Source organism: Chaetodon trifascialis, chromosome 15, assembly GCF_039877785.1.
Source record: "Chaetodon trifascialis isolate fChaTrf1 chromosome 15, fChaTrf1.hap1, whole genome shotgun sequence".
In the NCBI taxonomy this organism is placed as follows: Eukaryota; Metazoa; Chordata; class Actinopteri; order Chaetodontiformes; family Chaetodontidae; genus Chaetodon; species Chaetodon trifascialis.
In genome coordinates, this window is record NC_092070.1 from 19213426 (window position 1) to 19237499 (window position 24074).

Sequence of the window (24074 nt, forward strand, 5' to 3'; positions counted from 1 at the left end):
CCCAGTATGATACCACAGAGATGTGAATTAAATAAACAGCCTGTGAAGAAACATGAACTTAAATATCCAGATATTTTCCTTAGCACATGAGAGAAACCAAATCAAAGCTAATGCATTCATTTGTTGGGAAGAAATATGACTCCAGTAAGATGCTCATATTGCTCTGTGTTTGCTGAATGTTGGCAATAATAACACGCCACACACCTCAGAGATGGCTTGATGCAGCTTTAAACATTATGTAATTCAATAGCTGTCATGAGAATAACACCCATTGAATGTAGGAGGAAAATTAAATGTCTTTAATTTATTAAAGTAGGCATTATCAATATTTATATAATAACAATGGATCAGATGACATGTGAAAACAATGTATGATGATGTGAAAAAGGTTGCCAGTGATAATGAAGCCTCATAGAATTATCACTCTAATCTGCAGCTTCCCTTCAGCATTATTGAGCTTTATGGTGAGCATATTTCAGCTGACTGCTGACCGGCTGCACTCTTTTGGTTCACTCTCACTGCTCCCATACCTTTGTTTTCAGCTGCAGAAGGCAGCAAAAACAAAAACAACACCGTATTGTATAAGACCTTCTGAGCACCAAATAGCAGACAAAGTTAGCAACAGCTGCATTTAGCAGCTACAGATCAAGGAGACCAAAAACAGCAAAGCTAAGAGAATGAATACTGGAATTAGATTCATCAGATGGACACAAAATGTTTTACAATGAATGATAACGTTGCTCTGTGTCTGCTTGATGTGTGAATAAGCAATTATTTGCTATCTGTCGCGACCATGGTGCTTGATCCTATGGCCCACCGATGAAAGTATTGCAATATTTATTTATTTGCAGTATTGTGAACTGGCTGTCTGTGCCAACATTCCCAGAAAAAAATGCTATTTGAAGCTACTGCTACTGCAAACCAAACATTTCCACCTGCTGCAGCTTCACATTAAAAGCATCTAACTGGCAAAACACAAGTTGACTTTTGTTTTTGTCAGTGAGCTTTGCACTTACTGCTGTTGTTAATCAAAAATGCATCGACGAAACAGGACAGTGGTCCAGTTTGAAATGTTGCAGGGAGTTATAGAACAAGTGGGAGCCCCCACAGTGAGCCATTAGATGAAGAGCTGCAGGTGACAGGCTGCACACCTCCAACTTTGCAGCAAGGTATCTAACTTCTTTCAGTTTCACTCTGCCGTGCTGCCCACAGTCACATCGTGTGCAGCTTAAAAGCAGGTCGTGGTTGCTTACAGAATGATTGAAAAGGCCAATTACTGCCTGATTTCTTTACTGAAATAACAATAGTTTGTTTTTCTTCTCCCGAGAATTATGTAACTTGCTGTTACCACCAGTAACAGAGATTGTCACTTTAAAATAATGAGTTATTAAGAAAAAGTCCAGAGGCCAAATCCTCAGTGCCTGGCTTGGTATAGTGACTTATATACAAATGGCCATTCTTTGCTGAAACTGTGTTAGTGTTTCTATTAGCATTTGGAATTGAAATTCAGATACTAAAGCAGTCCAAATGAGCTGTCGGTTAATAAACTGTAAAGAATGTTTTTGCTTTGCAATCATCAGATTAGAGTAGTATTAATGCTCTGCTATGACCACTGGAGGGTATGGAGGATGACACTCATTTCAATCTCAATGTGTCTTTTTAAAGTTGCAGCAAGTGGTTGTCAGCAGGATCAGTGTTAGCCAAACTGTGACTGAGTGGTGAAATGTTGCAATCTCGACTCCTTGCGCTGTAAAAACTGAGTCATTAAACAGTGCATCTGAGTCTCTTTGGGATTTACATGCTGTGTAATGACGCACTCCCTCCTCGTTCTCCTTTGAGCTTACTTTTGTCAGCAGTTTCATTACTTTGCACTTTGCTACTAAGCAGGTGGAGCTAATCTATCTAGTTTGCCCTTCAGTTATGGTTTACTGTCCAGGGGACTGGACACAAGTGTCTCCAATAATCCCTTAATTAGGCAATGATGGACTATTCATTTAGTATGCAAAGCTGCAAATCTCCCCATCCACTGAGCGGAGCCCTCTGCAGTCACACGGAGGCCAACGCTAATGATCTCAGCAAGTGGCAGCAATCCATTGGAGCGATGCAGCAAGTGCACATTAATCTTGCAGGTGATCCAGTTGATGAATGACCCTGGCCCAGAAGCACTGGCAGATCCCACCTTAATTATGCTGAGGGAGCCACACCTGGGAGGCACCGAGGGACATCTTGCTAACTCAGGAACAACGACTCAGGAGAAGGCCTGCGGTCCACAGGCAGCTCGCTCCATGCAGCTCCAGTCCTCGCGTCACTGTAACGCCTTGGGAAAAGTGAGCCTTCACAGCAACTCCGTGGAGGACATTATAGCTGGGACTGACTTCCACAGCACAATTTGTGGAAAGGGCAAATGGATGTCATCAATTCAAGACATTTTCCACTGATAGGTCATTAGAGGAAAGTGATTTTTAGGCCAGCTCCAAAAGAAACTCATTCAAGACGTTGCTTTTTCTGTGATGATGCTTCCAACAGAACATTTTCACCACTGCTCTAATTGCACTCCATTATTTGGCTGCGCTCTGACACATTTAAAGAAAAAAGGCACAGCAGGCCAAGTGTTGCATCAGTCTAACATCAACACCCTAAAGATATTACACTGGCACAATGGGAAGATGAGTAAAAAAGACAATGTGATTAAAACGCATCAGTAAACAATGAGGAAAAGGGAGAAAAACACTAAATCCTCTGCAAACTGTTTGATTAGACATTACAAAGAAAGACATGGATGTCATCTTCCAGAACAGGCATCCACATCTACAAAATCCCTTATCTTTCAGGGACCATTCAAGGTCACGCCAAAACACTCTGTATCTTCAGACTTAAGGAGAAAAACAACAGAGCTCATTACACATTAGAAATTAATTTTGCAAAACACTGCACAGTAATGACAGAATTGTTTTGGGATTCCATTTTTAGCTTGAGAGGAAGGTGTTTTTTCGTTGTTGTCGCCGAGCAGTTGAGAGTGTGCGGCGAGTAGTAGATGAGAAGAGGAGATTGGGGGAGACTTGAAATTAGTTTTTGCTTCTAAACAGAGTATTGGTCATTTTGTGCTGCTGGAAAAAGAAATCTAGCTTTTTGCCCGTGTGAGATATAAACTATTTTGCTTGAAGAAATCCATTTTTAACTATACTAAACATGCATTAAACATTCAAAATTTACTGCTCCTTGATGGTGAAATAGGCAACATTAAAATATTCTTCACTTACTTTAAAAGGGCATTATCGTGGCCCCTCACTGATCCTGTTGGGAATATCCCATCCATGTGAACTCAGAGCTGCCTTGATTTACACTTTCTTCATTTTCCCTCCAGTAATGGTCAGCTGGTCCTATCAGGATGCTATTGAACATATGACCCATTCATAGAGGTTATTGGATTCTCCAGCACAACAAACTCCAGTAGGAATAATTTGTCGCTTTTCTCCTTTCTCAAAGCCACTGTGACTTATCTTAGAGAAAATTTGTGAAATCTCATTATCTTGTGGGTTGAAATGAGGATCAATATTTTGTAGACTTCTTTATCTGTCTATCTAGGTACCTATTTTGTAGGTACCTATTTTGTATGTGTGTGTGTAATATATATATATATATATATATATATATATATATATATATATATAAAATACTGTTTCTGTGTGTGAATCAATGCAACACAAGTCAATTGCAGCATCACATACATTGAGCAAATTGATATAACTGCATCCAAGTTAGGATCCAAAAGGTCAGCTGGAAATGGGACAAAGCCCAAAGGAGTTCTCTTAAGGGCCAGCAGAATTTAATACACATCCATCACTTTTTATCATCTAATTAGTCCACAGTGTGGCAGGCTGGACAACATTGGAGGGAAGCAGAATTATTGATCATGTAAAGGATAGTATCTATCATTTCACCTCAGCACTGACACTGCAGCCAGCTGAAAACAGGGAAGACAATAAAACCACAGCAAAGTGCAATGAGAATCATGAATGCCATTCAACACAGAGGCCATTTGTTTGTTCTCCTCAGTTAGGCCATTGACTAAGAGACCTGCTGTACTATCACCATCAGTCTATGAATGCCTTCATGGGCCAACTCATAAATCACATGGATCATAGTTAAACATTGAAAGTCTTTCTCATATGTATAACTATATCTTTATGCAGAGAGGAAATATGTAACACATTTAAAATTGTCACTACATTTTCGATTTTTCCCTTATTCGTCACATTCATTCATACAGTAAACAGGATCTAGTAGTAGGTGTGCATGTTTCCATAACCTATGGGGAATGCTCAGAAAATGAAAACCAAGATGAAACAGGAAATGGATGATGCATGTTATCATGAATGTTTTCCTTAAGGACGTGACACACAAGCTACATCCCTATTCATAGGCCAACAATGGTGTGTCCTTTAGAGGACTGAAGGGTGGTAGCTGAACCTGCGCAAATAAGATGGTTCACCATCACAGACACCAAAACCAGTGGAACATTTTGGTGGTTCTCACATTGACACAAATACCTGGTAAATAGGACATGTCCACGTGCTTTTTCCTGACTTTAAAAGGACTGCCTTATTGCAACAGCAAACGTTTGGCTGAGGTGCAATGGACTGCTGCACTCTGAGGGCCTCAAATGACACGTCCTCGAAATTCAGCCAAACAAGGCTGCCTTCCTCTGCAACATCAGAGTAGCCTTTGAAATCGGACAGGCCTTGTCGTCACGCCATGACGTATTTGGTTTTGGAAGTGAGAATTTTTGACGCTTGCAGCTCCTGAACTGGCTCACAAATGCAAACATCCCCACTGAGATCTGTAATGTTCAAACAAACAAATCAATACTGTCAATCCCAGCATCAATTAGTCATTCTGACAGTTGACCCTGCTGACGAGTGCTAGCAAGTTCAGCAATTTAAAAACAGCTTTCTCGCAACAATAACAGGCTAAAAGCGACAGATAACTTATCTGGTTTCAAACAGCCCACTCAGGAATTTAGAGTTTTGCAGCTTTGCAAGAATTACAGCAAAAGGACAGTGTACTCTCCAGTGTGAGTGCTGAATATGAGCATGTTCTGCAAAACTGCGCAGCAAAACAGTTTTTATTTAATGCAGGACCCGAGGATTTGATGAGGACCAATGAGGACCAGTTCACACATCAGCTGGGCAAACGTGAACACACACTTTTTCTTAATTTAGAAAATTATCTCATCAGTACGAATGATTGTCGTTATTAATCACAATCATGTGAAATTGTACATTGCACAGGAAAAAGCTTAATAGCGAAGTAAATCAATAGCTGTCAGCTCCGACAATTAGCCACAATATTACTTGAAATGCCGCAGTTTGTCTCTGTTCTGCATTCAGCTTCTCTGTCACCTCATTGCTTCCTGTCAACAAAATCTGCATAATGCAGAAAAGAAATCCGAAACAGTCAAACCTTGTGGGTGAGATTTGGGTCCTCACAACAGTGCCTCAAATTTGTCAAAGCAAAGATCAAGACCAATACACATCAGTATTTTGTCTAAATCCATTTTCTTGCCAAACTCTTCCATTGTTTAAGAGAACCAATCATTACCATTACCATTATCATTATCCACAAGGCCAGTGACGTTGTGGGGATGGAGTGTGACTCTCTGATGGTGGCATCAGAGAGGAGGATGCTGACTAAGCTACGGACTTTCATGGACAACGTCTCACACCCACTTCATGATGTGCTGGCCAGGTACAGGAGTACATTCAGTGAGAGACTCATCCCACCTAAACTCAGGACTGAACGCTACAGGAAATCATTCCTGCCTGTGGCCATTAACCTACAACTCCTCCCTCGGACTTTTCACTTATGCTGTTACATATTTGACTAAACTTTGCACATCCGTTACTTTGCACATCCGTTACTTTGCACATCCGTATGTATTACTTTGCACATACTTTGCACACCCGTTTGTATATACTGTTATTTTTTCTCAGTATATATATATTGTTTTATATTCTGTTCTATATTTTGTTTTATATATATATATATTCTCAGTATAAATATTTTGTTTTTATATTTGCTTTTTATATATATAGTTCTCTCTCTTTTCTTTCTTTTCTAATTTTATTCTAATTCCATTCTTGTAAGGAGCACTGCAACTAAAACAATTTCCCCTCGGGGATTAATGAAGGATTTCTGATTCTGATTCTGATTCTGTGATAAAGCCATTATGTCACCATTTATTGCAACTTGGTGAAATACATACAGGCATGCAATACACACAAACACACACACACACACACACACACACACACACACACACACACACACACACACACACACACACACACACACACACACACACACACACACACACACACAGTGACAGTCAGGATGTCTAACGAATCACATAAACGAGTTTATTCCATTTGCTTCTATAATGAATTCTCAGTTTGAATTTAAATACAACGTCGTTGAGTCAAAAGTTAGTCATCTCCCTTGACCTTTAACAATTAATTAAAAATCAATCAAGGGGATTTTTGACCTAATTCAGCTGCATCCAAATTCCTTAAGTCTGCAAAAACAAAGAGGACCTCTACACAACGAGACCTTTACAGCGAGCCGTCATTTTTTGTTCAAACGGGGCGATGACATGCTGCTGCTGGAGTTATGAGCTCCAAACACCGAGTGTAACCGTAGTCTGCCTCCATTTCATTCCCATTCCCTCAATGTCATTAGTCACTACTCCCTGCCCAGTTACAACAATTCAGACAGTGCTGCACATTTGTTAAATAATCAATAACTGACTTGACCATCATAACCAAACTTCAACCACAAACCTGTGAATGAAGTCTATTAAGAGAAAACGCGTATATCTGCAGTCCTCTTATTTAATTTCAGTTTGTGAGTGATGTCAAATACAAGCAGCCGAGACACTATATTGTCTACTGCATATGTTACATTTTACTACGTATTTTTAAAACACTATAAATATTAACATCAAAAACTCCATTTTAGCGTGTCAGCATGCCCACTTCAAGGCACACACACATTTTATCCTTTCTTTCATTGCTGTCATCCATCACGCTGAAATTCCCATCAGAAAGTACAGTGCACACTATACCCACCTTGTACAGCTGTGAAGTGGAACACATATTTGCACATTGTGTTTGTGTTTATATATCCCCGGTTTGGTTTATGTGCACGGCCCCAGGCCACAGGTCGCTTATTTTGTCTCTCAGCTTGCCTTCACATATGCATTAACCAGATTTCTGATTATATTTGGAATGCAGACGGAAATGCTTTCCACATGGGTTTGTGTGATACTGATCCAAATGCATTTTCCAGAAATAAAGCATGGGACTCTCACATCCCTCATTGAGCCACTGAATATAAAGGTGGTTTGTTGCGAAATATGTGCCAGTCCTGTTGGGTGTTTTTTATTTTATTTTTTTCACAACTTTGAAATGATGTGCACCACAATATTGTTAATGCATTAAACTGTTACAGGATGTAGAAAGAAATCATGTAGCGTCTTTGAACGATCCTTCTACTGGCTCAATACCATATAAGACATCCTTGTTTTTTCAATCTTCCTGCAGAGGAACTCTTCAAAGAAATTCATGAGGAAAAGGCCTTCAGTATCACTGGAAGGCCTTTTCCTCATGAATTTTGTTATCTTCATTAAATGCCGACAACAAAGGTGTAGACTCTACTGAACCTGAGCAGCACGATACAGTGCGGAGTGTTTCCCAGGTTCACGTATCCAAGCCTTTCATGAGGATGTAACATACCTAGGTTACATAACTGTGACTTTGTAATTCATTAATCATTCAGAGGTGGTGCGCTAAATTAGCAGGTCATGTAAATAATGGTGCAGGATTACTGAGTTTAAGAAATGTGTTCCTTTCATTGTGTTTTATAGCGTCTTTTGTTATTGTTTGGGATCCCTCAAGCGTCGATTTGAACTGATTGAGGGATGCTCCCTTGTATCTGCTCTGTGGTCCTCTGTCTAATTGCAGCCTGATAAAAACCACCTCTGCTGTCAGCCCCGCTGGAACAACAGGGTGTGGTACTGGCCAAAGCACTCGGACTGAAATTACACTGAGCGCTGTAAGAGTGCAGACCTGCCAAAATCTCCCCACAATGGCCATTCCAGCAGACAGGCTCAGACTGTGGCAGAGTTCAGAATCAGGTCAGGTGCTGAGCTGGAGCTGCTGAGAAAGTGCCAGGAGCCTGATGTATTTTAAATTGACAGCACGGGACCTTCATGTGTGGTGCATCTTGGAAATTTGGACGGGAATTATTTTACAGTCTTTTGGGTTTCATCATAAAACAAAGTATCTAGAAGCCTTCGTGTTGCGTCTCTTGATGACGAACCAGACACTGAAGGAGCTCTGCTGGTGCATTAACTGACGACAGATGAGATGGCAGGTGTTGCATAAGATGCAGTTCAGTCTTTAGCCTCGTCTGTGCTAACTGCCTCCAGGCTGTGTCCGCAGCACACCGACACAGAGAACAATGCACTGACCACCAGTGACTGGTGCTGAGCTGTCTGGTTTAAATTTTCAAAGCTGAAAGCCCTGAAAAGATCTTATTATCTGTACCTGAAGGTATACAGCACCAGTTTCAAAGGACAGCTCTTATATCATTAAAGATGAGCTGTAATATTTTCTATTCAGATGTAGTCCCATTAAATACTGTGGACTGCGTTTCTCTTTTCTTTGTGATATGGAAATATTCAAACAGGGGAAAAACAGCATGCATGAAGACATGACGGACCATATGTGTACATAAGACATGCTGCACTATAATAAAGCAGACTCAGTGCTAGCCTCCTCTGAAGCCTGTGAGCTAATATTTATAACGAGTCAGATGAATAATTTTGCATTAACTATAAGTGGATATTGTCAGAATTGAAAACCATAATTGCAGTGGAACTGCAGACACATTGGATAGCTGCGACACACTTTTAATTCCAGGTATAAATGTAATATGGATAATTCATATCTGACTACAATCTAGACATGAGGTGAATGTTAATGCGAGCTGCAAAGAGGGGCCACTGAGGCTCACAGTCTTGTCGTGATGAGCATGAGTGTGTGCTGGGAGACTGAGACCAGAGTGGTTAGCTTATGCTGTGTTGATATGAAACAAGGAGACGGGAGTCATTTTTAACCAGGACTGAGTAAATTCTGATGCTCGACTCTGAGAAGCAAACAGATGTTTAAAGCCTTGAGCTTCACTGCTCAGACCTGTTGCCTGCATGCAGGCTAAAAAATGTTCGTTTGACGTTGGCCTTGTGACACAACCGGCAAACTCTCTTCTTAACAAAGCAGCTGCCTGGAATTACACTAAACTTCAATAAACTCCATTTTTCCTGAGTGACTGCTTGTTTGTAAATGCAAATAGAGACAATCTGAGCACTCAGCTTCCGCGGGGACAGACAATGTCTGAGCGATTTATGAACGGCTCAGATAACAGACACAACAAAGGGAAGATAAAATGGGTCAATATATTTTCTCTTGTGCTCTGATAATAATTTATCATCAGCGTGGAGTGGCGGCAGCCATCTTAATACCACTTCACTTGCGCTGTGAACACTGAAACGTTCTGCTGCAACTGCTGCACAGCCACAGAGTGCGAGCATGCTCAGAAATCTCTGACAGGGTGACTCTTAGACAGGTAGGAAGTCTGATAACAGTGAGAATTTACAAACGGGGCAGTTCGTGTTCGAGAGCTCTCTGCTTCTCCAAGTGGCAATTTACGAATACAACAATTTCAACAAACCCATTGAGCTCTCCTACGCTCTCTTGACTGCCAAACACCCAGTAACCATTGTACTCCAAACACTTGTTCATGCTTACCTCCCCCTCATCCAGTCACCTACATTGCTTATGGACAGGTCTAGTTTGTAAATAACTTGATATTTCATATTGGCTGGGACATAAAATGGAACTAAAACCAGAAGAAGAATCATGGCAACTCGTGATACCGTTTCTTTGACATCTGCATCTCACACAGATATAAGGTATCTCATATTTAGCCATAAAAATACAAATTACTGGCATCCCTACATAAAATAACCGTAACACACTATAAGTCAGAGGAGCAACATGCAATATGTGATTTTTCTGCCACTAAGGTCAATGAAAAAGAGGTTGTGAAACTGACATATCGTTAGCCTCATAGCATAATTGCCTAAGTCCTTTTTTTGGCCAAATTGAGATATCTGCCTAACTCCACTCTCTTGACACTGCTGCTTCATCCTGCCTTATCGCCCGAAAAACCTTAAAATATGACTTAGGCAATTATGCTACGAGGCTAACGATATCATCACCTTTAAGTTGTTAACTTGTTAGCAAACAGCTGTTTATTTACAATCCAGCAGTTACAGAGCAACACCGTCATTTATTTGAAATTATCTTTCTGAATGTTTCCTCTGTTTTAGCTCTGGTTTTGGTCTCCACCAACTCCAGCTCCTCTGTGTTCACCAGCTAGTCGCTAATTGTGTGTGTTTGCCATCTGGTGCTGAGCAGGTATTTGTATCGTAGGTTTTTCCATGAAAACAGCTGCCTGCTATCTCCGAAAACGACGCCTTGAGAGCGGAGAGAGTGGACAAAACAGTAAAAGTATATGTATTCCACTGGGTTCAAAAATCTTGACTATGTGTTAGGAAAGTCAGAAATGTGAAGATGTTTGCTGTCTGTATTGGAAGCTCTCATTGGTTGGGATAGATTTTTCGGTATAAATGCGCTGGCTGAATGCAAAAGAGCTCCCTTGCAATATTGCTGCCCTTTAGCAACACTGCAACACTCAATACAACACTATAATAAAATGACCGTGTCACCTCTGCATGCTGAGCCGGCTGCAGACAGCTAGAGGAGACAAATTTGCTCAAGCAACACATGCACACAGATATTTCTCACATTTCAAACTTTGCATACAACAGCGGCTTGCTGTTATGAGAGCCAGGCGTTGCAAATGATTTGTGACCCAGTACTTAGTGTGACGCTGGCTCGCCTGGTGTGTTGGAGGTGTGTGATGAATGAGTTTCACTAATACAGGGAGACATTTCAGTGGCATGCAATTTTAAATCCTCATATTGCGGCAACAAAGTGTACAAGTTAAGGTCTAGTGAATATTCTCATCAGTAATTACAGTCTGCACCCATGTATAATAAATTCAGTGTATAATACGCCTAAGCAGCATTCTCGTCCTCAGCATAATGCAGAACACAGGATTTTTTTCTGTATGTGCTCTCTTGCATTTAGAAATATGTAGAGAACTACACCCCCGATGACTCATTTCAATTCAGAACACAGTGCTGCTAATTATCCACTTTGATTCATACTACCTGCTCACATATTTCTCGGGATGAACTTCTTTTTCTCTCTTTTTCTAAACGAACTTATGCAATTCTCCACAGAAAACCAGCAGGGTGCAGACATGAGCTTTCTGTAAAATGTAATCTCAATCAAAATAATCTTTGAGAGATGGAGTTTTATAGTGAACTTTATACAGTATGAAACAATTCACAATGCAATAAGATCCCACATATTCCGGCACTGCGATTCGTTTCCCTGCTAGTGGCCACATGAAGGAGGGGAAGCAGCTTTCCACCCGACCGTCTCAGATAAGGAAATCTGACGTTTAGAGCCCTACTTGCGCACGAATAGAGGAAAAAGTGGGTGTACACACTAGTTGTGCCGTGTGGCTCCACGGTGCTTCACTTCAGATGAGCTCACCAAGCCGATGCGCACATCGGAGGAGCCCACCAATCTGAGAAGGCGCAAGGACGGCGAGCAGCAGCCTGGCAGTCAGTGGGAGGACTGGATGCCTTTGTGCTAAGGCTGCCGACTTTCTACTAGAAAAGTAAATGAGAGGGGGAAGCGGAAAGGATTGTGCGCCCAGTCGTCTCTTGTTGGACAGATTCAGTGGATTTGTGGGCTGCCTGGATGGATGTGAATCCACTCTTCTATCGCAGACTGGACTGGACTTCGGGCTGATGAGAAGAAGGCTACTTTAAACACTCCGCTGCTCATTTTCTTTATCTGTTTGCCCTTTCCTTCCCTTCCTCTTCATAAAATGCCAGGATTTCGTTCATTATACTCTGTCCAGTTCAAGCCAGGCTGCTCATTTGGAAGGACGCCAGACCTCCAGCCTCTCAAATCTGCAAGTTCAGTCCAATAAATTGTGACATTGTCTGTCAGCCTTGAAATAAGAAATCGATACACAAGAAAAGGGACGCGATATTCTTCCGGAATTTTAACGATCTATTTCCCCGCTATCCTTATAAATATGCGATTTGGTTGGATTGGGTTGGTTTGGTCCAGCTTCACGCTTTTTAGCTGGAGCAGCGCTGATAGTGACTGATTATTGCTGTTGATTTTGTCCATGCAAGACTCGGGGTGGAAACATGTCTGGCCACTTCTCTGAGAGGATCACTGCTATCAGAGATGGCATTTTGGTCCAGCACTTCGGTTTTCACCTCTAAAGTGCCCCGGAAAATCTTATTCATGTTCACCCTCTCCCTCTCTGTCACCTACTTGTTCTATAGCTTGATGAGCTGCTACAACTCGCTGCAGTTCCCCCTGCAAGAGAACTACGTGTATCAAGGGAGGCTGGTGACGGAGGAGACAACTTTTGTGACATTGAGGGAGAAACTTTATTCCGCTTCCCAGGGTTTAGCCGAATTCACCGAGGCCGAGAGAACCACCGCGGTCCCCGCCGTGAAGGATCATGCCGAGGCCGAAGAGAGGACGATGGAGTGGATTAGGACCCAGGCGTCTCCAACTAAATCTGCGGCGGCGTATCGCACCACCGCGCTGGAGAGGGAGCACCAGGAATTCAGCACCACGGACAGCGAACTCAGGGTGAACTGCACCATGGATTACGGAGAGAAGAAACTTCCCCAAGCCATCATCATCGGGGTGAAGAAAGGGGGGACCAGAGCCCTGCTGGAGGCTCTCAGGGTGCACCCGGACGTCAGAGCTGTTGGAAATGAGCCACATTTCTTTGACAGGAACTACGAGAAGGGGCTGGACTGGTACCGGTGAGTTCCCGTTTCAGTCTGATCTAGCGCCAGTGGTTTGTTTTGGCCCACTTTATTCCTAATCGCGCACACTTCAGGCCTCCTGAAAATCTTCCTTCATTTGTGGGAGGTTAAGAAAAATCAATTTGCAAGAGACTTCAAACCTGCTCGAGATCCGACTGTAAACTTTCCACTCTGCCCTTTCAGCCACTTTCCATTATCATAAGCCAACTTTTGCTCCTGATAAAAATAAACTCGGCCTTTTTTGGTCACTGTGGATTGGATTATGTGTGATGGATTATCTCACTCCAGCAAGTTTCAAGTCTCTGCACGCTGAGTTTTTATTTAGGCTATAGTGACAGAAGGAAAAGCCTCTGGAATTGATAGAAGAGAAGCCACTGCAAAGCAGTTGCATGTATGATTTTGCAGAAATTGGCAGAATGGTCCTTTAACAGAATTTACCAGTAACTGGGAGTTGTATGATCTACTGACTGAACTCCATTTAATGATAAAAGGTGTTCTTGATCAGATGCTCTTTTCTGTAAAGGGACTGACACTGTACCACAGGTCTGCCTGTCATTCATCAGGTGATCCTCAGCTGAAGTTTAGACCTTCACCAGGGTGACACACGCAGAGCGATGTCACTTCATAATTTTAGGATTTCATTATTTCATTTTACGTTTTTTAATTTCACTTTTCTGGCAAAGTGTTTTGACAGAGCCGCTGTGCGCTTCAGGCTGCTTCCTGTATCCCCTGGTGAAGATGAAATACACAACACACAGTGAGATAATAATCATGTGATGCTCATAGTGAATACTTAAGGTAATGTTTGTCATGCCTCGATGCCATTTTTGACGTTAACAAAGTGAAATTGCTTATTATTCAGTTCATTATACCTCAGTTTCATGTCCTGATATACACAGGCACACATATAGTCATGATTTAAACAGGAAACAGTTCTGCAGGAGCACATTTTGTGGAAGTATTTAAAGGAAAACTAATAAAGTCTTTCCTGTTGTTTTGGTCTCAGAGTCAGTTAGTACTCTCTCCTCCTTATTAACAGAACATTTAAGTACCAGGCCTCTTCTACTTAAACTGCATACAATCCAACATGTGATGGTGCTGTTTTTCAAACAGCTTTTGTCTCTGTTTTGCAGCTGCTTCTCAAAACAGTGTGATTGTGTGATGTGTGTGATGGCTGACATTCACTCTGAGTCCAGGTTTATTAGCCTGTTTATCACTGCCATGTTTATGGGAGAAAAAAATCAATTTGAGGGTTCATTCATGGTCAGTCGGTCATGGCTCGGTTAGATGTTTTTCACTCATGATGATGTTTGACCAGGGGAATTCAAGACTTTTTATTGGAGTCAATGAGCTGACGAGAATGACGCTGACTCAAAGTCCCTTCTGTTTCTCTGAAGAAACCTGGGTGTGTCACGCCGGTGTTCGGGTTGCAGAGCATCTGCTTTCATCTTGCTGCATAGACATGGGAGCTCTCGGCTGTTCATTTAGACTGTGTTAATGCAAGCTGTTTCATTATGCTTCGGGTGAAAGGCTCATTAGACAGGAGGATGACATGCTTACATAAATAATAACAAGTGCGCTTGTGTGTTTTAGGACCCCTGAGCCAAAAAAAAAAAATCCCAAAAGTAGCTTTAATTTTAAAGCTGTCATTGTCCTGTGCATAATGTTTACCTTAGAACGGTGCATTCAGGAAGCAAATAAACACACAGGCCACATTTTGCACTGCTGGGTGCAAAGTTAATTGTTAAATGGGTAAAAACGCTCACAAATTGAGATACTATTTCAGACACTGATACAAAAATTCATTCAGACCACGTTTGTTTGTTTGTTTCTAAATGTTGCATTATACTGCCTCTCTCCTCTCTGTCTGTGATGGTCTGGCTAATGTGCACTTAATGGAAGTGAAATTATGATCAGTTACAGATGTTTGCAACCATTTGACATTGGTGTAGTTGAACGAGACCAGTAAACTCATAAAATGTGATTCATAAATTTGGGCCTGTCTCAGTAACACCTGCTCCACGTTTTGATGGATATGATAGACAAACTAAGAGGATGTAACCCAAAGGCAGCTTGTAAGCGCTTACATGTACTCAAATGCTCATTCAGTCTGTTCTCAGCACAGTGAATCCAATGATGACTCTGTGTTACTGCACTAGAAGCTTGTACTGAAGGGTAATATTTGCCCTAAACAGTTTCTCCTACACATATTCAGGTGTAGAGATCTTTAGGAAGAATTGTGGGTGGGTGTGTTTGGGTTGTTGCTGCTGTTTGTGCGTGTGTGTTCTGGGGATTATTTTTCTGCCACTTTGTTTCTTTGTGTGACGCTCTGGAGGAAAGACAACAGGATGAAGGAAAGTTCCATTGAGTTTTGTGCTGTGAATTAAAGAACCTGCCATGAAGTCAGAATATATGGTGTGGATTCATTCAGGCTCGCCTGGAGCTTTCACCACTGCAGCGCAGTCTGGTTCACTGGAGGCAAGTTTAGTCCACTTGAATAAGACTGTAAACAGACTTTAATGTTATATGAAGAATTATGAACATTTTTCATATATGTCACCTGAATATTTAGTCGCCATCTTTCTGTTTCATTTAGATAAATGCATCTCTCTGTCAAGGAGTTATACAATGAATGCTTTTTGCTGACACTTTACGATGACATAGGCAAAGCATGATAAAGAATCAGCTCCACCGAGGATGTTATCATTATCCTGGTCAATGTTTGATATGGTCAAATGTCAACGACAGTGGTGGAAAAAAAAGGAAATATGTGCTCTTTTATGTAGGCAGCAGCGAACGCCCCCTCCTATTCCACAGCCTATGTGCTCTCTCACTGAAGTAAATACAGGCAGCAAGTTGCCAGTTTATTATGTGTAAAGGTTATGCGTGTGTGTGTTATATAGAAGACTAATCCTAATGACTACGCTGTATCAAGCTGTAAGTTAATTGAAATAAACAGATAAATAAATGTATTTATGCATTTATTTTGACAAAACTGCAACAGAAACATTCTCTGTGAGGTTCGAATCTCTGTGTTGTTGTTGGGTGTGAAGATCCACAGTATTTTGTCGACTCGCTCACAATTTTTACAGTCTGCGATTAATAAACAGGATAAGATGTTGTCAGTAGTTCAAGAAGGCTTTCTGCTCCACAGCATATTACTTATATTACTAAAATTGAACATGTACTAAAGTCTGACTTTTATATGGCTTAATTTGCATACAATCATGCTCTTTACTGCGCTGCCATTCTGTTCTAATTTGTCTACTTGGTTGTTGGAGTTTCAATTCAATCTGTAAAGTATTTCTTGCAGTGATCACTCCTGGATGTGGTACAAAGATGGTTTTAGCCTCCTGCATAAACACAGAGTTGCATATTCATAAAAATATTCTGCACATATCTAATGCTCACATCAGGATTCCAAGTTTATTGTGGGTCTGGTATGAGCCTCCATAGATGGGCCCAGATTGGTGATTGGTGCTGCTTCCCTGTTTTTAGCGCTCTTGGACAGTTTCTCCAGTGTGTTTTGGGCTTACTTGAACAAGCAATTAGCAATGTAGTGCCATCATTACCGTACACAGAGGACTTTCGACAGCCAATTGGCGCTTCTAATGTTGCCTCTATTTCTGAGTAAAGAGGATGAGCCACCACCGCAAGGATTTAACTTATCTGTTCTCTTGAGCATGCCTCAACCTGGAATAGGAAACGTTTGATGCATGATGACCAATACAGCAAATGTTGCTCCAGCTCTGTGCCAGCGCTCGCATACTTTAGTGGGAAGATAATGTGCCTCATAAATTGTGCTGGAGAATGTCATTGATTATCGATCATATACGAAGATTTATGTCTGCTGTGGGTGAGCATTCTCAGCAGGAATTTGCACAATTTGGGGACTGGCCTAATTAAGGCTTATTAGAGAGGTTGACTGCTTGGTATTCTTGCAAAATGCCAAACAAATAGCGTTTACATTAGTGTTAATGAATAGGGTTTGAAAGGAGTGACTGCCAGAGCAAGAACCTAGAAAGAGCAGAGAATAATCCTCAAAATGTTGCCGTTGACGTCTGTGGTAGAAAAACATGGTATAATCGATTACAATGGGATCTTGTTGACAGAGCAGACATTTTCTGATTTAAACATGGTTAAACTCATACACTAAAAAATAGGAAAATATAAAAATTTGAAGCTCTTCACTCTCAGCGGCAGTTCCAGACTTCTCACGTTGTTAAAAATAACACCATTCTGAAAAGTGTCAGATTGTCCATTTCAGATTAATTCCAGTTGAAAAGCATGTGTGACCAGATCAAATAATACAGCAGAAGGCATGAGGTTTCTCATCTACTGAGGCTCAATGGAAATCTGCTCTGCATTGATGTGTGAACTGGACAGTCAGCAAAGTGGGAGCAGTTATATCAGTCTCTTCACAGGAAGAATCGCTTTCTTCACACTGAAAGAACTTGGTATGGAGCAACTGTGTTGAGAAATATTTTTTGTAATAATGGGATTATGTGACAAATATGTAATTATGTAATTTTAAATGCTGGAGCGTGAATGTGTCCTCAAACAGCTCACTGATGTATGAGCTAAAGCTTAGGTTCAAGTTATTGAAAAGTATGTGTTGTATTCTGACTTAAAGCTTTGGTACGATCAGTATCTGGATGCGCTAGAGGTGCAAAGTTGAACTAATTGTTTGCAAGGGTAAAAAAAAATAAATAAAGATTCTCTTAAGTATGATATATATGTATATTGACTATTTGATTCTTGATTTGAATATACATAAGTGCGTGTGTGTGTAGCACTTAGTGCCTTAGCTCTATGCTAACACATACTGGAAATTGCGCTAAAGGAAATTAGCATTGTGACCACGATAATATTCCTTTAACCCACAATCCATTTTCCTTCACATACAGCATAAAACTACTTGTGTGCTCATACTGACAGACAGACTTTGCTCTGTGGAAACAACTTCATCTCAATCAATCGTCTTGAACAGATGGTTGGTCTTTCTGGCTGTGTGTTAATCTGGTTTAAAACATTCATCCAAGGGAGAATGTTTGACATCAGTCTCGGTGATCATGTGTCTGAGAAACATGTGTTCACATCTGTTTTGGGCGGCACAAGGGAGCTGCCTTACTCCATTACTGTTCTCACTATACATGCTGCCATTTGGTGACACCATTAGAGGGTACAATGCATGTTTCCATAATTATGCAGATGATGATGATCATTTAATAATAACAATAATAATAACAATGATAAGAGTAACACTGTCTCTATGTCCTGTGCTTCTGGTGCGTGTCTTTCTGTGTCTGTATGTAACCTAACCCCTATTTTTCCAGGATCTTGTGTAGTACATGAAGACATCCACTCCCTGAAAGACCCACATGGAAAAAAGTCAGACTCCACACACCATGTGTGTCTTGCAAAATATGCAACAATAATATAAACTATATTAGTGGCACTATTGTTTTTGTGACTAACACAGTCCTGTGGAATCAGCTTTGAATCACCATGAAGTGACCGTGTAGCTAAATACAAACTGTATTAAATCATCTGAGAGGGCGACATACACACCCTTCACATGAAATGTGGGAAGAAATGCACACTTTGTGCTTTAACACGCCTTACTGCTCTTCAGATCCACTAAAATGAGTTGAAATACAGTCCTCTAAAATGAGTTACCCATACATTTAATCTGTGTGTATGAACAACTCTGTATATAGTTTTATGCTCATGTCAAGCCCCACAATAATTGGCCAGAAGCCATAAATTATACTTCTCTCATAAAGGTTCTGAGTACAAGACTTAATAGGATATAAAATAGATTTATGTACTGTACTTCATCAAATAACTGCCCCGAAGAGTATATAGGTATGATAGGAGCCAGAAGAACAGCCAGTATAGCCATGTCTGAGGAAACATTTGCCCCTCCTGTGTACAGGAGTGTAGATCCTGCATATGAAAGCGATTCTGAATAACTTATCACTTTGTCAGCTTCTGCTCGCAAACTGTAGCTACCACCTCCTGTAACACCACAGTTTCACCACAGACTCTGTGGATTTGACCCAGTGTTAAAAGGATTTATTGCCAAGCTCACCTGTTCATGAGGTGAATACATCATCTATCAAAATCATCGCCTCGCAGTCGGGACTTGGCAGCTCTAAATTAAAAGCATACTGTATTTTAAGAAAAAAAAAAAAGACAAAGCAACAGCGGGTCGGAATCTAAACAACTTTAGTTTGAAGGAGTTTCGTGACTTTCATCAATTTGAAAGCTGCAGTAATTCAAAAAGATTATGATAGTCACCTATCATTTATCTCTGGACAACATTTGAGAAAATTACCAGCTCAGCAAAGGCCTGCATGTGCACATCCTTTATCCCCTCCTGGAACATATTTATACATAAGATAAATCAGCTAACCAGAATCAAAGATCTACTGAGGTTTGCAAGCTCTAATATCTTTGTGTTATTAAAATGACACTTTAACCCCATGTGCAATAAAAGTTGAGGGGAAGTGCCTATAAATCTTTAGAGCAGTATTTTATTCTTTCTGGGCTGCGTCCCTGCTGAGAAACGAGTTGGCGATAGCTTCCAGCTCCGTGGTGATTAGTCCCAGTAGACACCGTTTTTATTCCAGCATACCCCGAAACTATTTTACTTTCGACTTTTTTCAATCATCTTTTCTTGACGCTTCATAAGATGTGGCCTTTTAAAAGGATGTCACAGAATGAGTCTTGCCATTTCCAAGGATTTTTCTCTTTGTGTGAGTTGTAATACGCTCTAATCAATAGATCCTACACACCTACAAAACTTTTAGCTCTACCAAGGTCGAACAATACAGTGCATTCACTCCTCATTTCATCAAAGAAACGGAACCTTTCTTTGCACTGTGTTGTGAAGAATTCACTTTTTTTTATTATGAAAGTCTATTCAGGGAGGCAGTGTCATTGTATCACGTCTGATTCAATGTATCATGTCTGAAGGAACAGTGTGTACTGCAGCACAGGCTTTAGTGTACCTGCAACCTCCGGTCGTAAGACAGGACCCGGCGACAGGAGGTGTGTAATGGAGACATGGATCCACTGCCGAGCCCAGCAGCAGAAAGTCTAAATCCAGCGTTTATCCCTTGTTTAGCCCTGCTTTCCCTCTCTCAGCTGCTCCATGGGCAGCTTAGCCCCTGACTCTTGCCACCTGACTGGGAGCCTGTGACTCCACTCAGTGGGGAGATGGGAAAGAGCAAGGTGGGCCAGATCCCCGAGCAGGCAGGATGCCATCCCTTCCAGCTGGGCCTGTGTGCTGCTGCAGTGCCTCCCTGTCCCGCGCCTTCCCCACCATGGCAGAATCTGCCGACGCCTGATAAGACGGTGCCAAGACTCACAAGGACGCACCTCTGAGTGCTCTGATGCCAGTGCTGCAGTTGTGGAATTAAACTTTTTAATTAGCAGCATACCCCTGCGCTGTCAAGAGAGTGGACCGCTTCAGTACAGTCTTTCTCAGTGCCCGCCCTCTTTCCACTTGATTAAACTCCCAAGCATCATGGAGCTCTGAGGTTCCAGTTACCACAGGAGCAATCATGTTTATTTCTTGTTTGAGCATCTCTTTAGATTCAGCATAGCAAAAGAAAATTACTCATTATATACTACTCGCCAGAAAGGGCAGCCTCATTCTCCTGCTCCACCTCACACACAGTACTTTATAAATCAATGTATTGACAAGTAGGCCTACTGTTGAATCAATTTTATGATGAAGTAATCTTCGTCATGAGAAAGAAGTGACTCCTTGTTGTAAAAAAGCTCCTCAGTGATGATCAAACTCGCAGCTGATTGTCAAGTGTAATGGTGGAGGACCAGTGAGTGCCTGTGTAATCTCAAAACTATCCACATATTTTGAAGTTGATATAATTCCAGTTGCATGGTGAATGGCCCCTTGTAGGGAAAATACATCATTGTATCAAGTTAGATGAATCATTAATGTGCTGTAAGTTTGATGCATATGTATTTATGTGTTTATTTATTCAGTAGAAGTATGTTGGATATATTTTTTATGTGCTGCGGTTGTTCCTGTTGCTGCCAAACATCCATTGCAAACCTTAAGAGGATTTATTTTTTCACTCTGATACTTAATAACAATTACAATAATTTCAACATGTTTTATTTTAGATGCAACTTTATTTATCTACCCTGAGCTTCTGGTCACTGTTGTATCTTTACATGCACATGAGTCCATATCTATGAAATGGAATGTAAAAAACCTGGTTATTAATATCCCTGTATGATTCTACCATAATCCTGGCTTTTGGACGTCTGTGCATGAGTGAATATTGGCCAAACAGTCTCTTTACCATTCCAATAAAAATAAGCCTAAAACGCCTGTCCAAGGCATACCCAAAGTGAACTATGGAGTACGTGCATGGTTTTGGTCTCTTTTGAAAGGTAATATTCTGAACTTTTATCCCCAGCAGTCAGATTCACTGTAAGTGCTACTGGCACTGAGTAAAAGAAGTTTGAACATACATAACATTTTTTTTTGCAAATAGAGGCTTGCACATATACTTTATCTGGGATGACTTATTAAAACACATTGGGACCACAGCATGAAGCCTACCCTATCATTTATCACTTAAAATTGTGTGTAATATCTCTACTATCACTGAAATCCTTGATTTGAGGTGCTGAGGCTGTAAATAAGTCACTGTAGTGGCATATTGGCATCTTTAGAATTTCACTGGCTGTTCAAAGCATCAGTCATCTTCAAAACTGGCTGTGATTGGCTCGATTTTAAAATTTAAAATTTTAAAAACGGTTATTTCCCCGTTGTTAGCATTTATTGTGCCTCCTGTTGTGATTGTTTCTTGAAATGGTTTGCATCAAACGATTCACGGGAATCTAAACTTTCTAATGGTTTATAGTATGAGTGTACATGACACAAACATTTGTGTCAATAGACCAGAGAAAAATAAATAAATAAACAACAGGAAATGTTCCTAGTCTCATGGACCATGTCCACCACATTTTATGATCCAGCATTAAAAATATATGAAATCCTCCTAGTAGCACCTCAAAAGCTCTACATACATTTACAACATTACATTTGCATGTGTTAATTCATACAAAAAACAGCGTATGCACAACAAATCGTCATTTCAAAGCACCTTATGTGCCAGTTCACGCCTTGGCTTCAGTTTCATATGAATTAAACAACTGAGATATACATTGTTAGTGAGCTTTACAGATGTTGGTTGGCAGATTTTAACAGAACAGGCTAACTGTTTCACCCCGTTTATAGTATTTCTGCTAAGGTTACTAAACTAGCATCTGGCTCCAGCTAGATATTTCGTGGACAGACATGAGAGTGGTGCTAAACATCTCATCTAACTCACAGAAACAATGCACATAAGCATTTTTCTGGAAATATCAAACTATTCCTTTAAGGCTAGGGAAATGGCTAAAGATGGTCACGTCAAGTCATTTAATTCAGTGTTTGCTTTTCCAGTTGCATAGCAACAAGTGGATAATGGAGGAAAATGATTGCATTGTTTTTGCAACTCATTAAAAACATTTCCTTATTATGGACCTAAATATGTTATTCAGGCAGTATAAACATGCTTGCTCTTACAAATGAGTTGTATGAATGTACAAATTTGTAAGGGGACAGAGTTGCACAAGAATCACTTTCCCAATTAAATGCCATTGTCTGCAGATGGACCATCATATATTTTACAGAATTTATTAGCATTATTGGGCTATGAATTATTGAAATCTCAGGTGAAGTTTTCCTTTTGTAATACACTGCAGATTTGAATTTCAACAAGTACAGCCACAAAGCTGCAACTATTTCAGCACAGCTAATTAGTACAACCACTACAGCACTATTCTCCAGGTTTCATATTTTCTGCAGCGGATATCCTAATACGGCAGATCAACACATACTGTACAGAGCACAGTGCTGAATTACCTTTCAGCAGGTTTTCCCTTTCACTGGTGTTTTGTTTTGGCTGAATAGAGCCTCTTTTTTCATTCCATTCCAGGATTACAGATTGGTTTGATCTTATTCGAGCGATCTCTATTGTAACATGGGAATTATGGAAGAAGTAATACTGCTCCATCCTTTTTGCATAAGGAGGAAAAAAAAAAAAAACTCTTGAGCAGTTAATGGGTATAGCCAATTTCATCCTGCCTTTGGTCCTGTTCAGGATTCATGCACATTCCTCCTCTCTCTCACACACTCACACACACATTCATCTCTTTCTCTTGCCCTGCTGTAGCTACACTCTGATGCTTTCAAGTGGAAGTCTATTTTACTTATGGTTAGAATTTAATTCGCTGTTTTTTTCCCCCCTCCCATTGCGATGAGGTGGCCGTGGGTTATGGTTCACCATCAGGGCTCATATCCACTTTATTTTTGTGTCCATCAAACGAGGCAGATAAAGTTCAGAGCAGCCATCTCCAGCGTTGTTGCTGGGATGGAAGGGAGGACTTAGGCTTGTGTTTTTTGTTCCACAACACGGACAGATTGTCTCAAAATGAAAGACATAGCTTCGTCTGTTAAATTATTTATTTCGGACCCAAAATAAAGTATAAGCTGAAGTCATTTTATACTCAAAGGGATTCGTTTCTCCAAAAAGATGATTTGCATGCAACAGAATTGCTGTGATGTGCTTCTAGTCTGGAGGAACAATGATTCTGTTCTGCAGAATGCTGGTTTACAGACGTCTTTAAATCTCTGCAAATAAGACTACCTTGGGACAAATACGCATGTCAATCATACTTGTCAAGATTCCAATTTTCCTTCCACATCTCCTGGAGCACTTGCGCTGCTCATGCTCCTTATTGGCTGCGAGGGATGTGGTCTCATGACACAAGCTGATGCATTTGTTCAGTCAAAGGGAAAACCCTGACAGGAATGGTCATGAAGCCAAGATACAGGGACTGCTGGGAGTATGTTTCAAATGTGTGTCCATGAGCTGATGTGCTTCCGTTGTGTGTTATGCTGAGGGATGAGGGGAGGGGGGAAAGATGA

At 40.8% G+C, this 24074-nt stretch overlaps 1 protein-coding gene across 1 annotated transcript in view; it reads left to right on the forward strand.

Annotated features, from left to right (window-relative positions):
- The first annotated feature begins 11735 nt into the window (after positions 1 to 11735).
- hs3st4 (heparan sulfate (glucosamine) 3-O-sulfotransferase 4) overlaps positions 11736 to 24074 on the forward strand; it is a 73629-nt gene continuing 61290 nt past the window's right edge. Inside the window, exon 1 of the mRNA XM_070982065.1 lies at positions 11736 to 13054. Within this exon, the coding sequence (XP_070838166.1) occupies positions 12459 to 13054 (596 nt within the window). The 5' untranslated portion in view covers positions 11736 to 12458. The remainder of the gene's footprint in view (positions 13055 to 24074) is intronic.